Below are 26183 nucleotides of genomic sequence, written 5' to 3' on the forward strand. Positions count from 1 at the left end.
TGTGATGGAATCAACTGAAATTGTATATAACTATTAATGTATCTAATAATGTACAGTGAGTGGGAATTCAGTTATTATTGTAAGCCAAAGATACCCAAGTATGTTCAGGACAGATCAAATTTTATGTAAAACTGAGTGTAATTTAAGAACTGCAATTAATGGCACAATGGAAGGAGAAGTGGAAAAACAGATGAATAGAGAAAGTGTCAGGCATGGTATTGAAGTATTTGTATTGTATATGTAGCAATACACTTAAAGCTTTCTTGCCTTTGTGGAAAAATAAGCAGTATAAAGAAAACTCCCATCCTGTTCCTCAGTCTGGATCTATTGCAGAAAGTTGTTCCGTGCTGAAGAAATCTTTAAACACTAGGAAAGTTGATTTTGGATTACCTACACTGAGAATTTAGAATTGGAAACTAAGGTTGTGCAGGAGCAGAAGTTTTATAATAGCTTAGGTAGTAGGCAACGTTATTAATAGAGCCATACCAAAAAGATGCTCTAGAGAAATGTTATTCTGACTTTCTATTTGCTAGTACATCATTCTTTTGCCTGACACAGTTTGATGTTACTGGATTCCCCTTTCATACATCCAGAATTCATAGCACTGTTCAGATCAAAAGAAATTTAATTCCCTCCTAGCACTGTTCATTTGAATTACTTTGCTAGAATTAAAATTTCCTTGCTCTTCTGTCTAGGGTTAGTAAAGTTTTGGATAGTTTCTGTTCTAATGATCTCAGGGTTGATTTCCAGTTTATTTTTCACCCTGTTAACATCCTGGGATAGGTGCACTGGTTATAAGAAAACCCTGGAAAGGGATGAAAAGCTGATACAATGGAGTTTAGTTCTGCCAGATACATAGAAAAACGTCAGCTGTTTGAAAGAGAAGATCTCCAGTCCTTGCCTACTGGGTGTCTGTACAGCCGTGGTTCATCCATTAAAGCATGATCTGGGAAAAGGGAGGTTGTCTTACTGGTCAGTGTGGGTGGATGTGTGCTGTGCCCAGAGCCGCTGGCACACCCATGGTCAGCACTCATGGCTGGCCTGAGCCTGAGCAAGTCCTTCCTCTTAGCAGCACACTGGCACACCCAACCTTCTGGATCCACCTCTTTTAGATCTTCACCTTAAGAGCATTCAGGTGCTGTTAAAGTGCTCCCCTGAGAGTCCTGGCTGCCTGTGTGCCAAGGAACCCGTTTGGTGGCTGGCCATAGGGTTGATTGGTGATTTGTTAGGAAGGCATTGTGAGTTAATAGACATTCTGCTTCATTATGTCTGTTTTCATACCTTTCATTTGCTTCAGTAGGAAAGGTGTTTTTACATGCTAAAGTTTTGTATTTATGTATATAGCCTATATAGTAAAATCAGAATTTAGGAGTGTTGCTTTGCAATCATTGTAACAAGTCCCCCCTCCAGTATCAAGTACCATCATCCAGTCTGTCTGTAATTACTGAAATCTACTTCCCTTTTCCAAATGTCTTCATTCTTACAAAATTCTCTTTAGTGTCACACTAGCTACCCTCTCCAAGTTACCAGTTTCTCGTATGGCCAAAACCTCACATTTCAGTCCTCTACTGGAGTGTCTGAGATGAGGGAAAGGAATTGATGGGCTATAGTTTGTGATAGCAGGTGGGAAGATAAAGAGTGCATTTATTTCAAATACCACTTTCCTGCTCACACAGGAGGAGGACATGGAGCTGTTGTCATGCCCATTCCGCCACACGGATGAAGGTGATATGAGTCTGTATTATACAGCTCAGTTCCATTTTAAAATGTTGAAAATTATTTCTGCCCCTCCAACCAGAATTTTCTGAGCCATGCTGAAGCTCTCCTGTGTTCTTGACAAAGATGATTTTTTTTTCTTGCTTTGATTTTTGAAAAAGAGGCTACTTCTTTAAAGCATTTTAAAGTGCTTCATTGTAAATATTTTTTGAAAACTCAGCATGGAAATATTTCCTTTGCTGGGATGGCTGTCAAGGGGATGATGCTTCTACTAAGAGAAAATATTTAAACCTTGGGGGAAAAAAAAGTGGACTCTTAAGATGATACTTCAGAATTTTGTGAAATTGTAGCTGATGCAATTTGCATAACTAAGAATGTTTAAGTACTCACCACTGACCAATCTATAGCATAGCTTTTAGAAATGACAGAATTTTGTATTTCTTTCATTTGCACATCAGTTTTAGTAAAAGTAAAAGTACTTTTAAAGAGTGGTATGTTAGTTAACTTGCATATTTGTTTACAGGATCAATCTATGTCTCCATATCAACTTAAGTCTCACCCATGACATATTAAGACCTGATTTTTGTAAAAATTTATATTGAGCAGTTTCTGTAAGTTTGCTCGAGTATACAGCATTTTTGAGGATAGGTTTGTTTTTACTCTATATGGATGTAAAAAAATTCCACCTCCTTTAGTTGTCTTTGGATTCAGATTTGGATTCCACTTCATTTAGTTGTCTTTCAATTCTGATTTTCATCTCAATAGTAATCTCTCATTAAGGTAGAAAGGACAGGGATTGGATTCCGTAATCACTTGAGTATGGAATTTGTTTAAAGTGAATAGTTTCATGAAAATAGAAAATTACTTGAGTATGCAATGGTTTTGCAAGCTTAATTGTTTCCAGGTTTGTCTTTTCAGATAGTAATGTGTATCATTACTGCTGTCAGAAATCTTCAATATGAAGCATTGTCTTCATGAAAAAAGAACCTGTTCAAGGAAGAAAAACGTACCCAATGTGAGCTCTGTATTGCTGAGCATCACAATCATATTTGAGCATCTTCTTTATGTAATCTATATCATTTTGAAGTCCATACTAAACTTGGTAGAATCCCTGCCACCTTTGTCTTTTAAGGATTATTTGCATACTACCAGCTCTCTTCATACCTTTTGCAAGCATTACCTTAAAAAAGGAATTAAATTAAAATAAGCCATTTTAATGAGGTGTGCTTTTAATGTAGCTTCCCTTCAGAATATTCTGTTTATATTCAAAATGAATTGTCTGATATGTGGTTTTTGGAAATCCTAATATAAAATATTTTATGTTCAAAGACTTTTTCCAATGTTGTTTAAGTTCCAGAAGATCCACCACAAAATTTTGCCAAGAGCAACATTACAGCAAGGTCTTTCTCTGTGATGTGGGACCCACCAACCGTAGTAACAGGAAAGTTTAGTTACAGAGTTGAGCTGTACGGACCATCTGGTAAGTCTGAATTTATGTTTGTTTGGTTTTTTTTTTTGATTATTTCCTTACACTTGCATTCGTAGTGCCCCTGCCAATCAAAAACTAATATTTGAAAGCAATGCTATGTATTCCTTTTACTATTAATCTTTTAAATAGATTTTAGATTACTTTTAAGGGAAATGTCTGTCGATCATGAGGAAGAGTATGCATTTAAATTCACATTAAGTATTCTTAAGAGGGGAGGAAAACAACTTTCCTCGCTCTTTTAGAGAGATGACAGACTAAGCTTGCAGCTGTGTTAGGGTGCTTATATGTCCAAATCATTCTGTATCTTACCTTTACTCTTTTCTCTTTAACATCTGCTAAAGATTTCTGGAGGATTTTCATTCCCATATAGTATACAATCAACTGCATAAGTCTGTTTTGATGTTTTTGTAGTTTTTAAAATTCAGACGTTTATATAAAGAAATTAAATAAGTGCTTGTAGTTAATGAAGAAGTTAATGAGCTGTATACTAATGTTTTTATGGGACCACACAGGAAAAGCAATAGAAATAAATTTATAAACAAAAAAAATTCCTTCCTCTTAAAACCCATACCTTCTTGAGGTGCCTTTGTTTGTTTGTTTTTTCCCCAGACATTCAGTATTATTTCCAATGAAGTTGACACCAAATAATTTTTTCACAAAAATTTTTGGCTTTTCATCATTCGTCATCCTGGAAAGTAGCTTTGAACTGTTTTTATTTTTAAGCTAGAATCTCTTCATTTTTCATTGCAGGTCATATTCTGGATAACAGCACAAAAGATCATAAGTTTGTATTTAGTAACCTTCTGCCGTTTACAACATATGACGTGTATGTTGGTGCTGAAACAAGTGCTGGGGTGGGGCCAAAAACTAACCTTACGGTTTTCACTCCTGCAGATGGTAAGTAAGCATTAAGAAGTGAAGTAAATGATACAGTACATGATAACTGGTTTCAATTTTTTCTTCAAAGCCTTTTAGGTACTTTGCAAAGGAAATAACTGTTGTGTTCTAAGAGTCTTACAAGAGAGGGATAACAAGCTAATGATATAAATTAGCTGGAAATGTATTATGTCAACTTATTTCACCATTTTTTCTAATTCATCCACTGTCACTAAATTGCTATCAGAAGCCTTCAGAGATTGTGAATGAAACGTAGTTTCTGCCTGAATTAAAGTAATTTTTAGATACAATGGTTAAATTGCAGATCCCCCACCTACCCGTTAGATGGCAGCAAGTGGAAGAGAAAGAACAGTGCAGGATTTCCACCACATTCCAAGCTGGTTTGTTCAGCTGCGAATGTTTGACTGAATTAGTTTGACTTAATTTTCGCTAAATCTAAGGGCCCATGCCAGTTTCTAATGGAACCACCTTCACCAGGGACCATAGCTCTGAGGTAGACCCAACATCAAGATCTTGTCCTGCGGCAGTCAAGGGGTTGGTTCTGCCCCTGAGCCACCTACTCTGTCATTTGGGAGTTTTGGTTCCCAATAGTCAACTCACCAGGTGAGAGGCCTTTGCTGTACAGAAATGCAGTTTTATCTTACATGTGTGTGAGATTGTGCAGGATTATTGCTCTGCATCTGAGGATGCAACTAGAAAAAAATTGAGAATCAGTGTATAGTAGGCAGGCAGTCTCAAGATGATTATTTCTGTGTTGTGTTTATGTCACACAGCACAAATATAGAAAATCTCTTGATCAATGATTGTTGCACTGCTTGCTGTCAAGGTGTAACAGCAGGAGGAAGACCTATCCTTATTTATCATGTTTATTCCTGAAGTATCTACTTTTGTCAGCTCTTGGAGACAAATTCTAGAGATGACCTGCCTCAGTACAGTCATGCTCATCTTCTGTCTAAACTCACTTGCAGAAACCAAAGGTGATTTTGGTGGTTATTTTTGGTTTGTTTTTTTTTTTTGTTTTGTTTTTTAAGCGTGACATAGAATGTCTCATTTTAATGACAAATCTACAAACCTTCATTTTGCAAGTAATTTCAAGTTTGTCTTTTTCTGAGGTATATTAGGAAACAAAAATTTTAATGTCAGATCTGAATATCATTCTATTGAATTATATTCTATTGATCTCTGGCAATCATACATAATATCATTACTGCTGTATAGCTGAAGAATAAATTGAACCAAAACCTGTTATAAGAGGGAAATCAACAGGATATATCACCTTTTTTTTTTTTGTCTAGCTTTTTACTTCATTCTGGTATGAGTTTTGATGAGTTTAGAATTAAGCTTTCCTTTTCAATGTAATCACGGTTCCATATAGGAAGCTAGCAAAAGTTTACCTGCTTCAAATGCACTGAATTCAGTGAAGCTATCCTGATTTACATCATCTTAGGATCTGACTGTATTCATATATATGTCATAAATGTCACAAAACTGTGTGCATATTTTTAGAACTGTAACTTGTTTGCTAAGAAATCATGTGAAGTAGCTCTCTACCTGCACAGGAGCAACTCAGAAGATAAGGATGTGAAATTTGATTAAATGCCTATTGTACTTTACACACAGTGCTGAAAAAGCTTGTGATAATTGTAGATGTTTAATTAAATCAAGTTTCTTCTTGAACATTTAGTCCCAGGTGCTGTATCAGATTTACATCTAGCAGAAGTGGAAGCCACATATATAAAAATTGTTTGGAGGAAGCCACAACAACCAAATGGAATTATTACCCAGTACAGAGTTAGAGTACATGTACAGGAAACAGAGGTCACTCTGGAAAACACTATTCTTGATGGAAAAAATAAGGTATTGAGTTTTTTTTTTTTCATACAGATTTCTCTGCTAAATTAAGTTTGCTTCTCTGCCTTATCTGATAGGTACAAAATGTTGAATTAGGCACCACAGATGGGTTATTAATGCTTTTAAAAGCCACCTTCCTCACTCCATCCTATTTCTCTGACTGGGTTTTAAAGACATCCCAAGAATACTGTTTCCACAATGTGAAAACAATAAATAATTCTGGCAGAATGATCCAGACTGTCTTAGCTACTGAAGGCAGGAAGCTGTAGCCCACAGTCTTATGCTTGCTAGCCCTTTCATTATTTGCAGCATAGGGTGACCTAACAGTAAGAGTACAGATTTAGGTGCCTAGGTTGATACATTGCGACCCAGGCAAACTCCTAGAAGATGTGATTATGAATCCTATGGAGAGATGAATTCAACAGAAGTCTCCCAAGGCTGATTAAGTGCTTTTGAAGGCAAACACCCCTAGTCTTTCTTCTGCCGTTTATATCCTTGAATTTACATGTCTGATTCTACATGCTGATCTCCATGCTATGGTTGTACACTAAGGATACCTGCACACATCTACTAGATCAAAACTTTTAGGGGACTTATGCTGTCATTCAGTCTAGCTTCTGGATTTTGGGTGCTGATATACTCTACATGCTTAGGTAGGGCAGCTCGGAGCACACAGCACCCTGTCTACAGAAATGTAGACCCTCAGAAAACATTGTTTGGGATTGAGTGCTTTCTGAGGTAAGGCTTTTTGGTCTCACTTTTGAACATAGATGCCCAAAGTTTACATAATTCCTTTTTTTTTTTTTAGACAATGATATCTTTCTTTGGATCTTACACAGAATCTGAGTTTTTGCTGTAGAGCTCAATGAAGGAGTTTGCTTTCAAGTGGAATGGTATACATTAAGAAGAGCCCTGGAGCCAAACATTAAATAAGGAGTAAGGGGGAAAAAAAATGAGGATAAGGATCCATTCATTAAACCAGGCAGGCATCCTGGTTATATCCAAATATGTAACTCTAATTAAAGATTGTATCATAGTACAGACGCAGAAAAAAAAAGAAAATTGTCTGAACAGACATGTTTTGATGATGGGCTTTCCTAATTTTTGAGTTCTTAGTGTAGCATCATTGCTGCTTTATTGTAGTTTATTGAAGGTAATTTTCTAATTAAAAAGCAAAACAAATTGTAATAAACACTGCTTTCTTTAGAACCCTGTTGACTCAAGCTTAGAGCATCAACAGAATTTGAACTGTCAGATCCACAGCGCTAACGATACTCAATAACTAGTGGCAATAGAAAGCTGTTGTCTTATATGTGGAAAAGCCTCAGGAGGAAGAATTATTTGCACATGGGTTCCTATTTTGCTATAAAATGTTGGTGAAGATGAGACATACATAGCTTTTACCTGTTGGTACTTTGGTAAGATAGATGCTGTATCTCTGCCTGTGGTTAATCCCTCCCCTAGTTAAACCAGTAAAAAAGCTGCTGTGCCCTCTCTCCACCCAGAGTCTGTAGGGAGAGAGCTAATGTGTATTACTTACATCACTATAAAAGCATCTCTTTCTGGCAGTGAAGTGGGCTGTATGTGTGAGTGGGGAGTGTTCACAGATGACAGCAGAACAATTTAGAGACACTGGAGTCCTGGATTCAGTCCCAGATTTTGAAGGGGCATAATGATCTAGTGCTTACACACCATTTTGTACCTGTGCTCTAGCCCTTCTCTCTTTTCGCTTCTCCTTTTGTTTTTCCTCTCTTTGTAGTTCTTTTCCCCCTTGTATTTACTGCCATCCCTTTGCAACATTTGTCTTTTGTCCCTTCTTTCCTATGGACCTCTGTATCACTTACCTCTCTTTCACTCCTGCTTTTCACATATATACTCCCTTATTTTCCCCTCTCCCCTTTATTTCATTAGCTTCTGTTTTCCTCCCTCTCCCCTTACTCCCTTTCAGTGATCTAGTCACCCTGTTATTCCTTTTCTTCAGGTCCTAGCAGGGGCATTTGTTTTCACTGCCTGCAACCCTATTTCGGAACATGCTTAGTACAAATGGAATCTCTCACGCTCAAACATGTGTCTGTTCAGTATACCTCCAAGAATATAGCATTAAAGTTAACGACCTTGCTCTAAAATTCCACTTTAATTTCTTAAAATATGTTTTTTACAGTAAAAAAAAAAAATGTGGTGTTTGTTTAAACAATAAAAATGAATAAAAGGTTGTAGGCTACTGGCAGCTGAGCTTTTTCATGAGAAATATTGTATTTTGCAAAGTTAATTGTTGTTGTAATGAAAAATGATGTTTCTATGCCAACATGTATATAGTGTGTGCATATATATATGCACAAATATACAAACACTATTTCTATATTATCTGTAAATTTAATTAAATAATTTAGTGATGATGAGGTTTGTGATTTATTTTTATATTTATAATTTTTAGTATTTGATCGATTCTCTGGAACCATACATGATAAATGAAAACATCAAACCTTCTCCCACTTGGAATTCAGTGGAAACAGCCAATGAATTGTATGAAGGTTCGGCTGAAATGTTTTCCAGCATTCAGACAGCTTCCCCAGTAGTATTTACAAGCGTATCTGGTGATAATTTGCCTTCCATAAATGGAGCTGCAGAATTACATTCTGCTTTGGGTAAGATATTTTAGGATATTTTTCTACCTGCTCCTTTGTTCTGAAGGACCTCCATCACTGTCCCTGGGATGATCTTTAGCACATGGTTCAAGCAAATTATGAATGGGTCATTTGCTGGAGTCAGATTTTTTTTACTACCAAACAACCTTCTGAAGCAAATGGGAATGCCACACAGGCAGGAACTAGCCCCTTGTCACCCAGCTGACCTTCTTCCTAGCGAAAGGAGCACCCAGAAGCCATCAGCCAAGCTGCATAGACAATCAGTTATTACAGTTGCCAAAGCAGGTGTGATTGTCAGGGATTAACATATCTCCAAGCCCTTCAGAGACCTTGATTTCTCTAAGCCTTTTGACTAATAGGTTTTCAAATGTCAGTGAAGGTAAATAGGTCAAAAAGTTACAACTTCGCTATATGGGTGACAAACAGGTGGAGATGACCCCATGACATGGTGATGTCATTAGCATGTACACTTGTTCTCTATTATCAATGGACCAGGGTTTCTTTACCAAATACGGATATTTACAATCATTAGGTAAGCCTCAGCTGACAGGCAAGGACTTAAAATACCACTCTAAATTTTTACATTGAGAGTTTTGAGCAGGAGGCAGAAAGTAAGGTTTTTATTTTTTATTTCTTTTTTAGTTAAAGTGACTGAATTCCTCTGTATACACTAGTATCTAACACCAGAATTTAATCCATTAGTTTAAACTACAGTGGCTCTTTTCTGTGCTGTATTAATCTTGAAGAATCTTCTTTGTCACACAGAGAAACTTAGAGTGCTTTAAAAATGAATCTTCTTTTTACAGCCTCATTCAGCTTGAAGTATCGAGTTGCTAAAAGATGTCTGTTTTGTTTGATGATTGTTTTCAGGCAGCATCTGTTGTAATCTAGCACACAATTATTTTTTAATAGTAATTATTATAGTAGCTAAAGTTGTTGACAGCCAAATTTTCAACAGGACATGCTAATTTTTACATGCCTCCATTTTAATGCTGGTTTTGGAAAAATCTGAGCCTGATACTCAGTTATGTGAAGCACCCACACTTTTTCATGTTGCACTGGCATAATAGCAGCTTTGTAACAGGTGATCTTGACTAACATAGCTGAGTTACTGCTGACTTTGAACTTTATTGCAGATGCAGCAGAAACTCTTTGTTGGCGTATGTGTCTTCTTCATTCTGCTGACCACAACCCTTCTGCTAAAAAATACCAGTGTGAAAGGATCCATGAGGGGAGCCATTTTAAACACAGTTATTATAGCACAGTTAGGAGGGCAAGGAAGATGGAATCTATCTTTCTCAACTAGAAAAAAGTAAAAACCAAACCAAAGGTCCAAATAACCCAGGAGCCATGATTCTGAAGTCACTGGGGCGACTAGGGCATCTACAAGCCTTTTTTGAGTTCGTAGATTTCTCTCAGATTTTGTTGGAGATAGGTGTCAGTATAAACCCCATGTTTTTAGTTCTTACTCATTCATTCTTTCACCAAGGCCATTCTATCCATTATTCCTCCTGTCTGAATTATATACCTCATACAAGACCTCTGAAAAACAGAGAGGATTATACACATGGAAGTGGACCTATAATAGCTTCTCTTTGATTGAGTTAGGAGATGGAGTACAAACTTTTCTTTATATTTTTGCAATTGCCATGAAAATTAATTCTTTTGCAATAAAATATTTCTAGGCCATCATGTCAAAGTGAGTTCAGAACGCAAAAGCAAAAAAACCAAAAAAGACTTTATGAGTAACTAACTATTTCTCTCCATTCAATCACAGGTAATCAGTATACCATTAACATTTTGGCTGAAGAACTGTCATATGTTATAAAGGACCTTGTACCTTTCACAGACTACACAGTCAGCGTGTCTGCTTTCACTGCTGTTGGAGAAGGGCCACCATCAGTTCTCACAGTCAGCACACGTGAACAAGGTAAAATGTTTTAACTCTGATAAAAGTTAACATCCATGACTTCTTGCACCAAACATTTTAATTTTTTAAATAATTCATTTGCTTGTTATTATATTTTTCTGATTTTCATTTAAGTTCCAAGCTCAGTACAACATATATCTTACAAGAATATTAGCTCCTCCTCTGTTTTGCTATATTGGGATCCTCCAGCAAACCCCAATGGGAAAATCATTCATTATACTGTTTATGCGATGGAACTGGATACAAAAAGAGCGTTCCACACAATCACTTCAAACAACAGCTTACTTATGACAGGTACAGTGTCATTTGATTTTAAAAAATATTTCAAATATGTTATACAAAATTATTTTTTCCAGCTTTATGTACTGTAGCCATTTGCAAGGTAGGTGGACCACATCTCCCCCGTCCACACATATCCACACACACACAACACAACTGCATGTAAAAGCAAGGTTGGGACACTACTGCCAGACTTGTCTACTGTGGAGGGATATGTAGGGAATGTGAGCTGGGAGGAGAGGACTAGGTAAGATGAGTAGTCATTTGTGAAATGTGCCAAGTAGTAATTTGTGAAATGTGCTGAGTAGTAATTCGTGAAATGGATTTCTCCTAGGAATTTTTTCCTCAGCCTCTTCTTTCCTCATAGAAAGATGTTCCTAAATTGACAATTCTTTTTCAGATTTGAATATTTTTCACAGTATTTTTCTGACATAAATAAATTTATTATTTTAAGCTGATAATTTTGATAGTAATTGCAGAAAATGCATTCCTCATGAGGTTTCAGGCATTTGTTTATGCTAATTGGAGTAATGCATATAGAATAAAATCACATATTTTGATGTAAACATACACATCCTTTGTTTTGACAAATAAACTCTTAAAGCTGTTTACAGGACTGGAGTCAATTGACTTATTTCAAAATCTGTTGATTTGACTGAGTGCCTATTTGGCTCTCCCTACATAAATGATACGATACATATTCTGTCTTTTAGATGACAAATGTTCATCAAAACCTGTAAGAACCATAACCATTTTATAAGTAGCTATGAGGGAAAAATATGTTTAAGCACTCAACAGTCAAGATCTTTTTACATTCATCTTTTTAGGTTTAAAAAAGTACACAAATTATAAAATGAGAGTTGCAGCCTCTACAACAATCGGAGAAAGTGCTTTATCGGAAGAGAATGATGTTTTCGTCAGAACCCCTGAAGATGGTAAATACATTGTTTGCAATGATGATTTGATTTTTGTACTGAAGTTTGTGCTTCTTCAGAAGACTGAGCACATACAGAAGGAGGGGAAGAACGGGTACAAATAAAATCAGTGTTGAAATTGTTAGTCTTCTATCAGTCAGTGACTTCATTCAGTCCATTTTTAGGTAGGTGCTAGAAATAATGATGAAAGCTGCAGCATGACCAGCAATCAACTAATTTCACCTGATGGACAAATGGGAAGAAATCTGCAGAGCTGAGATTCCTTCACTGAAAATAGTGCATTCCTAGACCCTATCTAAACCATAATCAATTATCTTTGGGACTCCAGCTTCTCTTTTTTTTGTTGTTGTTTTTTTTTTTTTTTAAATGTTATCATATGGAAATTAGGTTGGTTTTGAAGCATCTGGAAGTAGCAGCTTTCAACAATTCAGAAGCCATATTGCTGTCTATAAGCAGAGCTGTATAATGCTACCTTCTGCATCTACCTTGCTTGCTTGCAAGGCTGTCTCCACCCATGAGGGTACAGAGGAGGTACCTGGATTTTGCCTTTGCAAGGAGAACACAGGAGTTTGATTTATAGAGCAGACTCATGAGTATTAAACCTTAATATTTTCTCATTTATATCATGTTTTTATTTTCACTGGTTTCAGAAAACTATTTCTAGTTTTTACCAAAGTAATAAAGAAGGTAGTTGTCCAGTTGTCATTTATCTCTCTCATTGCCAAATATGCTACAATATGGGAAGAATAATTAAGTGGGAATAAAAAAGTGTAAAGGATTACAAGATTCAAAATTATGGGGATTTATGAAACTTAGATGATTTGAATAAACAACCAACCAAAATATCAACTTAAACAGTGACACTTAAAGTGCTCATAATTTTTTTTTACAAGTTGCGTGCTTCTATGCTGCTAGTTTTTCTTGCAGAGGAAAAGCATGTCACAAGAACAGAAAATTACCTACCTAAGTATCTTTTTCTCTGAAAGTTTACAATTCCCTGCCTCTGAGCATGACAGAAATTTGTTCAGAGTGGAGTTTCAGGCCGAGTTTGTCCATTGATAAGAGATGCCCACAAGCCTAGATGAAATGATTGAGAAAGCCACCAGTAATTCCTAGCTTTGTACAAGGCTATGTGTAATTACACTTCTCTTGTTATTATTGTTCTCTAGTAATTGTTCTTTGAGGTAATTCAAGTTGAGATTCATGTCTTTAGCCAATCTAGGAGTGAAAACTTTTTTGACTCTTGATTAGTTGAAAAGAAAGATATCTCCAAATAAAAGATTCACTACGTCTGTCTTAGATAACTTACGTAGGATGGAAGATAGGCTTGATATCACTAGGCTGTGATATTAAAGTATTGTTCCATGCCAGATAAATTGCAAAATGCATTTCAATTGAAAATTAAGCTTCTTCACATGGGAAATATCCATGTGGGCAGTACTGCCATCCAGAGTAGTGATCCGTTACAGTGAATGCTTTTTGCTCATGAGCTCAGAAATTGGGAATGAAAATGGTTTGAGAGACCTTTAGGCCAAAAAATTCAAGATAAATTCTTAAATATCTATATAGAGAAATTTGTATACAAACTGAATACCATAATTCTGGATTCTTATTAGATTCTTTTAAAATTTTATAGACAGGTTATTTCAGGGGTGAAGTGATGAAGCCTTCGGAGGAATCAAGGTTGACATTCAGAGCTGATTTTATTCATAAGTGCAGCCTACTCACGCCTTCAACACTTCCATGCATTATCAGCTCGCTCAAGTCACATGAAATCACATGTTGCCAGTAGATTTACCCAACATGCTATCCTAGAGCTGGACTTGTTTTGTGCATGACCTTCACACCAGTGCATGCAAGATTTACACTGGGGTCTTCATGATCGTCAATTAGCAGCTGTATCAGTAAACTAAAGGAAATTTAGTTACAGTGCATACTGTCCCTTTCCTGGTTCGGTGGTTGGTTGAATGAAATAAGTGGGGTGATTATTTAAGAAGAAGGCAGTAAGACAGCATTCAGGCAAAGTTAAAAAACTTTAATTCAAGGAAGCCAGTGAGAGGATTTGAAGGATCAGTCTGCATGAAAGCGGTAGACAGAAGAGATTTTTTTCTTAATAGATGCAGTTTTGGATAGATTTGTAAGTGGATGAGAAAATAAATTCCAGAAAAGCTAGTGTCTGGGATGCAAAAAGATGCCTAGTTTTATTAGTGAAAAAGAAGAAACACAGAAATTAACAAAAGTAAAAAGTAGTAAATCTTTGAGAAGGAGAGCAAGTGAGTGTAGCCCTTTGGTACAGTTACCTATGCATATTGCTGCAGTAACCTTCAGGATATCTAAATGTTAGGATCCAATAGGTTTATGAGATCAGTCCTATATTCAATTAATTGAAAGTCTCAGAAGTTATTTTTTTCTCTTTGATTTCTGTATTTCAGAACCAGACTCCCCACCACAAAATGTAGAGTTAATAAATGTAACTGCAACAGAAATAAACCTGAGATGGTTACCACCTGAGCAGCCTAATGGTCTCATAACTCACTATGAAGTTCTGTACAGTGATTCCAATGATTTATTTATAAAAAATGCCTCATCTACAAGTATATCACTGTGTGAAATGAAGCCGTATACTCTTTACAACATCTCTGTAAGGGCATTCACCAGACTTGGCCATGGGAATCAGTCATCTTTGCCACTTGTGGTGAGAACTTCTGAAACTGGTGAGTATAAAAATCTAAATTTTCCACAATCAGCTGCTTTAAGGTGACATTTGAAGCCCAGAAGATCAGTTTAATTAATTTTGTAAGTACGTGTTTGCTTTGCAAAGCAGTAAGTTTTAACCAGTTTTTCTTTTTTATATAGAAAACAATATAAAATAGTAAGGCAAATTAAGAAGTGAAGAAAACAGTGGGAAGTTGTATGCCTGATAAGCTTCATATATTTTACTATTTGTCCTTGAAGATTCCTGGTGTCTTGCAGAAAAAACTTTTTTTTTTTTTTGTAGGAAAGGAAGGGTTTAAAAAAGTGAGTGTGACTTGGAATTCAAGTTATGAACTGAAACTTGCTAAGAATTCAATCCTAATGGTTTAAAAACCCCAGAATTCACAGATAAGGTGCTATTTTGTCACAGACAAAGTTATTTATGTTACTACATGTATTTTGGAGAAGATACAGATAAAACAGCAGAGATTAGAGGGGGTGGCTTTTCTGAGAAAGGAAAGAAAATTTAGAAGTGAGGATTGTGAAAGATGAGCATTAAAGAGGTGTAACAAGGCATAGGAGGAGACTTGAAATAAGTAAGTAGTTGTAAGGTAGGACAATGTAGGGAAAGGAGTATAAAATACAGGTAGAGGATCATTAAATTTTCAGTGGAGCTAAACAGGAGAGATGTTGGAGGAAAAGCTGAGGATAATGGTTTACATAGAGGAATAGATGTTTGGGCTATGCTGTAAAGAGGAATGAAAGGTGGCTAGGGAGACAGACATGAAAGTTAGTTTCCTTTAGGACTCAGGCCTACCCAGGTAGCACTGCTACGATGATCATGTGTTTTGGGGGTCCTTTTGCCATCTTCACCAATTTACTACCTCAGACAACTGCCTACTTTGTCTATACCTAGAGCTAGCCCTGGAGCTAAGCATGCTCTGTTTATCACATTTTTCTCAGTAAGGAAAGACATGCACATAGAAAGACATGCACATACTGGTGTTTCTTAGAAGGGGCAAGGAGATGTTCTGGCTCCTTGATAAAACACAGTGGAATCACTATGAGCTCCTTCTTGTCATTGTTTGTGTAATGAACTTTGATTATTCCTGTGTGAAGTAGTTGTGGTCCAGACCTGCCTAACAAGTCAAGCCCTTAAGGAACACAAAGACCTGGTTTTCAGATTGCATGAAACAGCAGTAATAATGGAAGCACCAAGCTGGTTCTGCCAAGACTTGCTAATTTTGAGGACTTTTTTTGGTCAGCTACCATAGGTATGTAGGCACCCACCTGACTGATACAGTGTCCTTAGACATAACCTTTTTTATTTCTCTCTTTAACTCAGACATCCATCTTTTGTCAAAGTTGTATTTTAAGGCAGTTAGTTCTTTTGCAGTGCCTAACTCCCCTGGTGCTCAGAACAAAAATTTGAATTCCAGCTGCCTGTGATAGAGATGAGAAGCTGCAAAAACATCTTCTGAGACGAGAAGAATAAAACCAAGGGAGAACAGAGCATTTTGAGTGAAACACAACCTATTAATGGGCTGGTGTATTTGAAGAGCTCTTGGGAGTTCTCTGTTACTATTCTACCATGAAATTAGGCAGAGTTGTGGGCTGATTTCACTGCCTCTCATGACATTTATCCCCTTTCTGGATATTGGGTAAGCAGAAATTATTTAACAATTTGAACGCAGAGTTTCATCAAATATCACTACATTTATAGGAATGTTTAGGGCACCCTAAAAACATGTCCAGGCCTTACTTGACCTTTTGGGCACATTGTGCTGTCATTGTATGATTATCATTTTCTGGAATAAGATACATTATGCTATCAGTGGAAAACATATTTGTGTGTTTGTTTAAGGACAGACAGGTACATGCACACAAAATCCAATTGTCACGACACAGCAAGGGCCAGCTACTCTGTGAGGGATGGGAAGCCAAGAGCCAAGGAGGTCCCTGGGTCAGCAGGACAGGGGCCTCACTAGCCAGGACCCACCAACCCTCAATGAAGGGAGCAGGGCAGGTCTGTGGATGGCAGTCAGGGACAGCCTGGAGTCTAGATTTCCAAACACTCCGTGTTGATGAGGCAGGTCTGAGGTCGAGCCAGGAGAGTGAGTTAGCAGGTTCAGTGATGCTAACCAAGTCAGACACAACCCAGTAACAACTGGGCAGGTCTGCAGTCATGGGGCCAAGCTGAGGTCAGGCTGGAAGTCAATGACTAGATCAGCGGGTCGAAGGCCAAGCACAGCCATGGCAGCAATGCAGCAGGAGCCGTAGCTCAGAAAGGGACAAAGCAGAAGAGCCCCAGCTGAAAGCAGCTCCCAGAGGCCAGTAGTCAGCCCTGGCTGCAGATTCACTGCAGCATTGCTTGGGAGCATGTCACCAGCAAGGAGGAGGCAGCCCTTGGCTACACTATTGCTAAGCTGTCTCCTGAGCCCCAGCAGCCAAACCTCCAGGAGAGGGGATGCTCTCAGGGCCCTTACAGCAATATGTTAGGCTCTAGTTGTTTTTCTATGCAAGCATTCATCCAGTTTGTATAGATCACCCAGTGAAAAGGAAGAAGATGAAGGCTGCTGATACAAAGTGCAAGTTATGGAAGCACAACATGAAAAATCTCTAACAGTAGCTAGCTTTGAGGACTACAGTGATAGTTATGGACTATCCTTATAGAAGGATAGTTTAGTATCGTGCTCTACATTTTTTGATCTGGCATGTTAAGCTGATTTCCATCAACTTTTTTTTTTTTTTTAAATGACCCATACCTTGTTCTTACAGTGTGTGTCTGTCTTGTGTTTTTGGTCTTCCATTCCAGCCTCTTTTACAATTAATTTTGTAAAAAAAATAGGATAAAAATCAAAATGTTTACATTGTGTTTCATTTAAACTAGTTTAAGAAAATACTTAACAAATCAATGAAACTGACTGAAGTCTTCTGTGAGTCTAAATTTTGTTTTCTAGTTCCTGATTCTGCACCAGAAAACATAACCTATAGGAACATCTCATCCACGGAAATTGAATTATCATTTTTTCCACCATCCATTCCCAATGGAATCATACAGACCTACACAATATATCTCAAGAGGACTAATGGAACTGAACAAAGAATCATAAACACTACTCTTCTGACGCTACGTGTTATAGGCCAGTATATAATGATCTGGAACTTAAATCAACTGTAAATTGTTCTGAGAAGGCATCAACAGATTGATGTAGATTACTTAGGTCATTGTTTGGACATGATCCTTCTTGTCTTTATTTAAAGTTATATAGAATCATAGAATAGTTTGTGTTGGAAGAGACCTTTAAAGGTCATCTAGTCCAACCCCCCTGCAAGGTGCAGGGACATCTCCAACCAGATCAGGTTTTTCAGAGCCCTGTCCAACCTGGCCTTGAATGATTTCAGGGATGGGGCATCAACCACCTCTCTGGGCAACTTGTTCCAGTGTGTCACTGCTCTCATTGTAAAAAATTTTTTCCTTATATCCAGCCTGAATCTGTCTCCTTCTATTTTAAAACCATTACCCCTTATCCTTTCACAACAGGCCCTGCTGAAGAATTTCTCCCCATCTGTCTTATAAGAACCCTTTAGGTACTGGGAGGCCACTATAAGGTCTCCCTGGAGACTGCTACCTGTCCTGAGAAATAGCCTGTTATGTCCTGCCCTAGTGTGGTGGAATGGGCCGTAAACAGTATAGAGTCTATCATATATCTCATTGTATTTTAGATATTTAAAGTAAAATACAGTCAATTTCAGTCAATTTCTTTGCACATCTATTGTTGTAACAAAGTAAACACTCATGTGGCCTACGTATCTTTTGGATCTTATTCTGGATAAAAATAAATATTTCCTTTTCCACTCACTTTTGCATCTTTTTCTATATTCTGTTGTAATTCCTGAGGCATGACACAACAGTTAATGCTGGGAGCTCAGTACCTTAACCAGTAAATTTTCAGAGTACAGCCAAGGACAAACTGTAAAGCAATCTAGGAATATGAAGTACAAACTGGTAGTTAGGGCTTTGCCCTTTCTTTTGTTCATGCAGAATACGCTGTGTTCAAGTTTTCCTAATGCTTGCTTCAGTCTGTAAAGAAACAGATCAGTGTAAGTGATGGGCCTATTGAGCACATCAAAACTACTTATGATCCATTAAAAAAACCCTAATTTGGCCCACTGAATGGCTGGTTTATTGAATTCTTCTTCTTTATTTAGATTTAAAGAAATATACAGAATATACTATAGAAGTGTCTGCTAGTACCACAGTGGGGGAAGGCCTTCGTAGTTCACCTCTGCATATACTGACCGATGAAGATGGTAAGTCAGAACAGAAGTTGCAATGTATCATTGTTTGCCTGTGGTCTTAAATTAATCTTGCACTTCATGTCAGATATGTGTAGGTTTTATATACTTTTTTCTTTTGTAATTTTATCTCTATATTGATATCTGTATCTATCTATCTACACAGGAACATACTCATCCATCTATCACTTAATGTATTTACCTGTACAAGCTATGTGAAATGGCATGATTGCTGTGTGTGGACATTTGCTTTTACCAATATCTTATGAATTTGAAGAATCTTAATTTGCTAATATTATTTTAATCTAATATACCACATGGTAGAATTAAATATTGTATTTGATTCTGCAGACATGTGAGAGCTGGAGAAAGGAAAAACCACCAAAAGGCAGCTTGAATGGTCTGGGGATATTTCTGTTTCTTTTCTTTAGAGATTTTTGGATTCTTATAAACAGATGCATGTACATATATAGATACAGAATTATTAATTTTAAAAAAACTGCTCGAAGTCCATCATTTTTAGTGGAGCAGAGGAGTGTTCCGCGCTGCAGACTGAGGGTAGAACACAGTTGTTGCATCCCCTGGTAATTAATACCGTAGGTCATGAATCAGCAGAGGAACTTTAAAATTATGTTTATACATTCAGTACTCAGTTCAGTTGTGGGAAGTTATCATTGGTCCCCTCTGTATCTTCTGGAGAGGAAATATTGAAAAAAATTCAAAGCAGAATCTTGACTTAGATGCTGTGACTCTCATTTTGCAGGAGCGTGTGTCTGTCCCGCTCCATCGCTTAGGGAGGAAGTCTCTGGAAACTGAGACTAAAGCTGCATTGACACAAACATCCCACCAGCCATTCTCAAATTAAGTCTCTTGTCATGTCTTAGGGAATACTGACTTGCCTAAGATCCTGCTTTTGATGGTAATGGATCTTTGCAAATCTCAAAGATGTTGACGGGCTTACAGTAACACTGTCAGTAATAAACCTTTACTCAAGAGTAACATTGCTAGAACCCACTGGAAACAGCTAATTTGAATGAATTCATCTTTTGCATAGATTTTTTATTTAGAGCAATGTAGATTCTGTTCTTCAGAAAAAAAATTCCTCTGAATAAGAGCTGTAAAATGAACTAGGCATGCCGAAAAGACATGGCATTCACAGTATGACATATCTTTTATTATATAGCCACTGAGGATAATATAAGAAGTAAAACACTAAATACAGCTGTCACCATTGTTCGCTAGTAAATACAGACATTCATTGAATTCAGTGAGCCTTTGTTCATGAAAAATATTTTTTTTTCTTAAATTTACAGGGTTCTAAAACCTTTATGCCAACTTTTGAAATAGTGAAAGAAGGAACAACAACTGAAAAACAACAATATTTATAATACACCACATGTTCTTTATTCACAGGAACACAGTGTTCCAAGATTCAGACCAAATGTTTCATAGATTTGCTAATAGCTATGCTCATATTCTCAATTACCATGCATGACTACAGCTATGACCTGAATTTTTAGTGCATGATGCTTTTTGGTTTAATTTGAGAAAAACAAAAGTAATTCTAATATTACTACATAGTGAAACACATATCCATGAACCAAGATGAAGAAAAATATTTACTTCTCAATAACATGCTAGTACAAAGCAGTATCACTTATGCCTACATGGGTATATTTTTCCCTCAGCAATATTTTTATGAGTAATTCAGAATTAAATCAAACATGGTCTAACATTTTCATTTACTTATGTTGTTTCCCTGCACAGTTGTGACATGGTGTCATGTAAAGTTCATCTTAAAATTAATTTAAAGGGTCTCAGGCAATGCCTATCTTTGTATTTGTCTTTGTGATGTGTTAAATATATAAATGTGGTCTTTATTTGATGGAGTGAATAGATTTTACCACTGCCTAGTATTCCACATTTTTATCATCTCTCAGTGCCATGCTTATCCATTTTTCTACTTTTTGGTGATTCATATAATTCTTTACAGCACCTCTTTTTCCTCAGGGGAGCTATTTTGCTGTATTTTACATGTGTTCATACCTATAAAGCTCTCGCTTTTATTAGAAGGGGAAAAAAATATTACAGCAATGTACTTGGACGGTAGGTGAATCACTGTGACCTGCTCATTGCTCTGTTTTCTCATGAAGTACTTTTTCCATTGAATCACAGAAACAGATGTTCTAACACCACCATGCAAAATCTTCTTTTATCATCTGTCAGAAAAAGGAAAAGAAGCTGCGCCTTAACATTAGTTGATGGATACTGTACTAGTGTAGTATAAAGTTCACTCCCCATCACAAATAATTAAAAACCTATTTAAGGGTGCTGTGTACCTCATTGATCTTAGCTGTTTAACAAGATGTTGTGTTCTGTTCTCTCATTTTATAGCTCCGAGTTCTCCTGCAGAATCCCTCTCCGTAAAACAGTTGTCGGGTGTCACTATGAAGTTGTCATGGAAACCTCCGCTGGAGCCAAATGGAATTATCCTCTATTACACAGTTTACGTCTGGTAAGATTTTCTGGAAATAGTTCTGAGGATAAATATTAATCTGTAACCTATCAGGAATGTTAGGTTTTTCTTACACAATGTGTTGATTACATGTTTTTGGAGGATGAATATTCATCCAGCACTTAAAATACTAGCCATGTGTATATACAAATTCAGATGTAATGTAGTAGCTGAAAATTGGGGTATTAAATATTTTGTAAGCATTTTCAACTTTTTTTTAAAGGTTATGAATGAATTCAAATTTAAATTAGAGCATGGTGACTATTTTCATTATATTCTGATTAGGCCTATTGTAAGGCAGGGCACAAGGCTATGCTAAATTGTCAAAGAGATTTGAAATAGGCTTAAGAAAGAGAGATATTGCTTCCTTTTGTAGAAAGTGTGTAAAAGCAATGTTAAGAGTCTTTGCATGTGCTATCAGTTATGTCTACCTTTATATTTTGTATTTATTATATTCAGAGCAAACAAGTATTTTTAAACAGATATTTTGCATTTACTATGTTATTTCCTTTTCTGTCTAGCCTTTCTTTTTCCCTATTTTTTTTTCTCTTACCCCTCCTGGGATCTTTTTTTCAGCTTTAAAAAGGAGTTTTGTTGCTTTAAAACTTGCAGCTTCTGTGCATAACAGTTTGGTCTATTGATATGGCACCTCTTCATAGAGGTGTAACTTCCACTGGGAGTGAAAAGATTTTGTTATTAATAACTTTTAATATATAACATTTTGCTGTACCATTTCATTGCCACTAGAACGGAGCAGGAAGCAAATGCTAATATGCACCTTATGAGATGTTAACCAGATGTGCAAATCAGCAGTCTTTATTATAAGCATACTACTTTTGAGCTTACATTTATTATTTTAATGTTACTTGACAGTTTTGGGGTTGGGTTTGGCCTTAGTCCCTATTGATATATATTTTTTTTAAATTAGAACTTCTAGTGAAGTTGGTGATAAAGTGAACAGGAGTGAGCTCTTCTTTCCAGAAAAGTTAAATTTGCCTTGTCTTGTTACTTCTACTGTATTGGCAAGATCTGGTGCTCTTTAACTACAAAAAAAACCCAAAAACCTGTTAAATTAAAGACTATCCCCTAGCTATGAAAGAGTTACTTCACAATAAGGATTATGGTTTTGATACAGGCTGTGTTCAAAGACTTGAAGTTATACAACCTTTCATCCTTATATTGCCTTAAAGATTACTGCTTTTGTTATTGTGACAAATGAGTTAGTAAGAGTTATTTTTTAAAAAACTGTTAACTGATTAATCTTTCCAAATATTTAAATTAAGCAACCACATAACTTTTTACAGTAAGCCTTATCTTTATTCCTTCCATGATCTCCTTACTCTGTCTTATGTGTCGTTACTGTGCCATATCTAAAATTAGAGAGGCATTAGGTATCATCTTGAGGCAAGGAATACTGCAGAAAAACTCCCATTGCCTTCAAAGGGGCCACAACTTCACTTTCTTCTTGGAGGGTTGTTTTTTTGTTTTTTTTTTGTTTTTCTTGTTTTTTGATGTGGAGGGGGGCAGGGAAGGAGGGGAATTTTAAGTGTTCAACAGAATTGTCTACACAATTTCCTAAGATGCACTGCAGGGTGAGATTTGACAAGGCAAATTGCCATGCCATAGCTGCTGCTTTTGGGAGGCATTCAACATGTTTTGGGGGAAATCGTCAGTCCCAGGGCTTCTCAATAAAGCAAAAAGAGGAAGGTTAATATAGATGTTAAATGCTCCTTCTCTTAAATATATTGCAACAGTTACAGAGAATTTGGTAAACTTCCTTTTATGGATTTGGAACAAGGATCCACAACTGCTCTCTGAATCTGCAATTCTAGAGTATTAAAGGCATGTTAACAAAATTGCTGAACTGGTTGGCTTTTGGCATTATCTTGTTCAGCAAAGTTTTGTGAGACAATTACTGAGTAGATCTACTTTAAGGTACAGATTTTAAAGAAAAGATGGTACCTGTCTTTTAAGTAAAACTATACAATTTCTTAGAACTGCTTTTGTCTGGGTTTATGAAAGATCTCATAGCTTAGTATTATTGTTCTTCATTAAAATTCCTTGGCTTAGCTTATTCTGCTATGTACTTTCTTTCTCATTGTCTGTGAAGACTGCTCACTTTGATCAGTGTTTTCTTATTAATTTTATTGCAATGTCAGTTGTTTCTAAACAGAGAATCAGCTTTTCTTGAAACACCCCAAGCTTTTGTTCTTCTTCCTAACTACGCCTGATTGTGGACATGTTTTTTGGCAAATAAGATGTTGTAAGAATGCAATTATCCAGAGTAGAAGACTTTGCAGCATTAAGCTGTGGATTTTCTTCTTGCATAAATTATAACCAGCTATGTTTTTCCATACTAAGAATATATCAAGCAAAGATCCAAGAAAATATGTATTTTCTTTGTAGACAATTTGGTAACTGCAGCTGCTATCTTTTGTATCTCTTTATCAGCTATTCAAAATGTCAGAAGTTTGGGAAAAATGTAAATGTCTTTAACTTTCTTTGTCACCAAGATTGTTTCCCATGTCAAGTGACATTCCACTCAAAATCTGAGAGGGATAGGGAGAATTCAGTTTTTAATTCTCATACATGTTCTCATTCAAATTGCTTGTTAATGTAACTTTATTTCAGGAGTATCACATGATGATCTTTGCTAATGGGACATTCATTTATCAAAGGATGAAAATCAGCCCATCTCATAATTTTGAATCAGCCTTTCCCTTTTTTTTCCAGAATTAGAACTCATGCTTTTGTTTGTGAAGAGCTCCACAATGATTCCTGGAGCAAGATATTCGGTTTTACTTGTCAAATTATCATCTCTGCACAAAATCCCATTAAAGGCACAGTGCACACACTCATACAGAAATCTTTGCAGGAATGGAACTTTAGCCATCTTTTTTTTTCCCTGCTATTTTTTTTTTCATTAAAAACAAGTTAATTTAATGAGGAATAGCAGACTTTTTGCATTAGTTATTTCTGTATCTTATTTTACTTTCTGATAATCATTTCATACCTATGCTAATACCAGTGTTTTATTAATGTTACATCTTATAGTCTTTCTAGGCGGGTTTTGACCTGACTAGAGTTCCATTCTGATCCCCTGCTACATTCCACCAGAATTAACTCAGCACCAGCTAATTCCTGTTCCATATCATCTTCTATTATTCCATTTATAACTTCAGCCTTCTGACCAATTTCACAGAGTCACAGTAGGGCATGCTCCCTGCTATAATCTTTTTATATTTCGCTATTCCTGTCCAGGGAGACAGTTTAGTTATGCCCTACTGTGTCCTTCCCAAGGGTACCACATAACCATTTGATAGCAGTTACTGGATGGCCGTGCTCCTCCTTGATATTCCATATAATCATTGTCTTTACTGATGTAATTTACAAATATATTTCTGTGGGGTTTGATTTTTTTTTCTTTTCTTTAAGGCAAAATTAAGAGCCCTGTTGTGGTGCAACAGTACAAAAGTGAGCTTTTCAACATAAAAGACAATAGTTATCTCAGTCTTTTTTTCAAGCCTAAAATATTCATATTTACCACAATATTGCATTTTTCAATTTTGTGTTGTGTGCCACAGTTTGTATACATACAGAAATGGTGTGTGCATATACTTAATAAAATACTTTTTCTTCAGGAATAAAATATTAAAAAGGAGTGTTAATGTAACAGAAACATCATTGCAGTTCACAGACCTGGAAAATAATTATGAGTATAGTGCTTACCTAACAGCAAGTACAAGATTTGGAGATGGCAACATAAAAAGTGATACTATAACATTCAGAACTCCTGAAGGAGGTAAGCATATGTACAGTATAAATCTTTAATTTCATTCAGCCTTAAATTTCTGTCAGCCTTATTTGTCTGGTCAGGAAGAGACTTTCTGCCTATCTGTCTGTGTGTGTCTCTGTTTTTGTGTGTACACGTATTATGATGGGTATTTTTGTTAATTTACTGAGCAAAACTTTGCATTTCCCATCAAGACAGGAAAGATTAAAATTATTTCATTTTACATTTTGAAATAAATCTAATTTTATAATGTATTTTAATAGCTCTTCGCTTTATCTTGGTGTGACACACCTTCTGATAGAGAAAATACTCCTTAAAGTCTCTCTTATAAGTCTGAAATTGTTTTAACTTGAAAAACAAATCTGTAAGTGTACACTGATTTGCTTATTCTATTTTAATGATTTTATCGTTCCAACACAGTAGATGGCTTTTATAGAGGATCATGCTATATGCTGCGCTTTGAAAGTCATTCAGTTTAAGTATGCTTTCTGGTTTTTCCATCAATTATATTGCTACAATCTGTTCCAAAATGGATAGTATGCAAGCATATTTCAGAGTCATCCTGCATAGATAAACTGACTTCCCAATACACAGTCACTGGCAGGATTATCATCCATCAAAGTCATCCCTCAAAAGACTATCTAAATCATCAGGTTGTAGATATTGCCAGTCTTTGCTATTGAAGCTGTCAGAGAAACATGAACTGACTTTTTAGGGCAGGACTTTTAGGAACTGATCCTGGAATTCTCTCTCCAATTAATATTTTAGTATTTTATGCGAGCTAGAACAGCACAAAGCAAGAGAGATAAGGTAACATTCAAGGTTCAGTACTCTGCTGCACGTTGTGTAGAGCATTTTCTTGGATGGCAAGAAATATGAATTTACATTATCTTAAGCTGGCTTAGGGAACTTAATTTGAATCTCCTACATCACTGTGCTACTGAGAAGGACCATAAGCTGATATTCTTTCCAGAATAGGAGGAGAGACTAACTGAAGAAAACTTACAGAGTCCTTCCTGCACGTTTAATAGGCTGTGGAAAGAGGAAAAAACCAAAATGATTGTACTGTCCAAGCTTAAGTATCTGGTTTGGCTATAGGAGTTGAAAGCCTAAATTCTGTTTATAATCAGCAGAGAATAA

The 26183-nt window shown here is 36.4% G+C and overlaps 1 protein-coding gene across 1 annotated transcript in view; it reads left to right on the forward strand.

The window, feature by feature from the left end:
- PTPRQ (protein tyrosine phosphatase receptor type Q) overlaps positions 1–26183 on the forward strand; it is a 138599-nt gene that overhangs the window by 39965 nt on the left and 72451 nt on the right. Inside the window, exons 24-35 of the mRNA XM_086740047.1 lie at positions 3068–3196; positions 3956–4102; positions 5787–5959; positions 8388–8598; positions 10376–10528; positions 10643–10822; positions 11635–11742; positions 14175–14456; positions 17397–17579; positions 18649–18750; positions 21130–21250; positions 24892–25052. Of these exons, the coding sequence (XP_086596173.1) occupies positions 3068–3196; positions 3956–4102; positions 5787–5959; positions 8388–8598; positions 10376–10528; positions 10643–10822; positions 11635–11742; positions 14175–14456; positions 17397–17579; positions 18649–18750; positions 21130–21250; positions 24892–25052 (1950 nt within the window). The remainder of the gene's footprint in view (positions 1–3067; positions 3197–3955; positions 4103–5786; positions 5960–8387; positions 8599–10375; positions 10529–10642; positions 10823–11634; positions 11743–14174; positions 14457–17396; positions 17580–18648; positions 18751–21129; positions 21251–24891; positions 25053–26183) is intronic.

This window comes from Chlamydotis macqueenii, chromosome 1, assembly GCF_036417535.1.
Source record: "Chlamydotis macqueenii isolate bChlMac1 chromosome 1, bChlMac1.mat, whole genome shotgun sequence".
NCBI classification, from domain to species: domain Eukaryota; kingdom Metazoa; phylum Chordata; class Aves; order Otidiformes; family Otididae; genus Chlamydotis; species Chlamydotis macqueenii.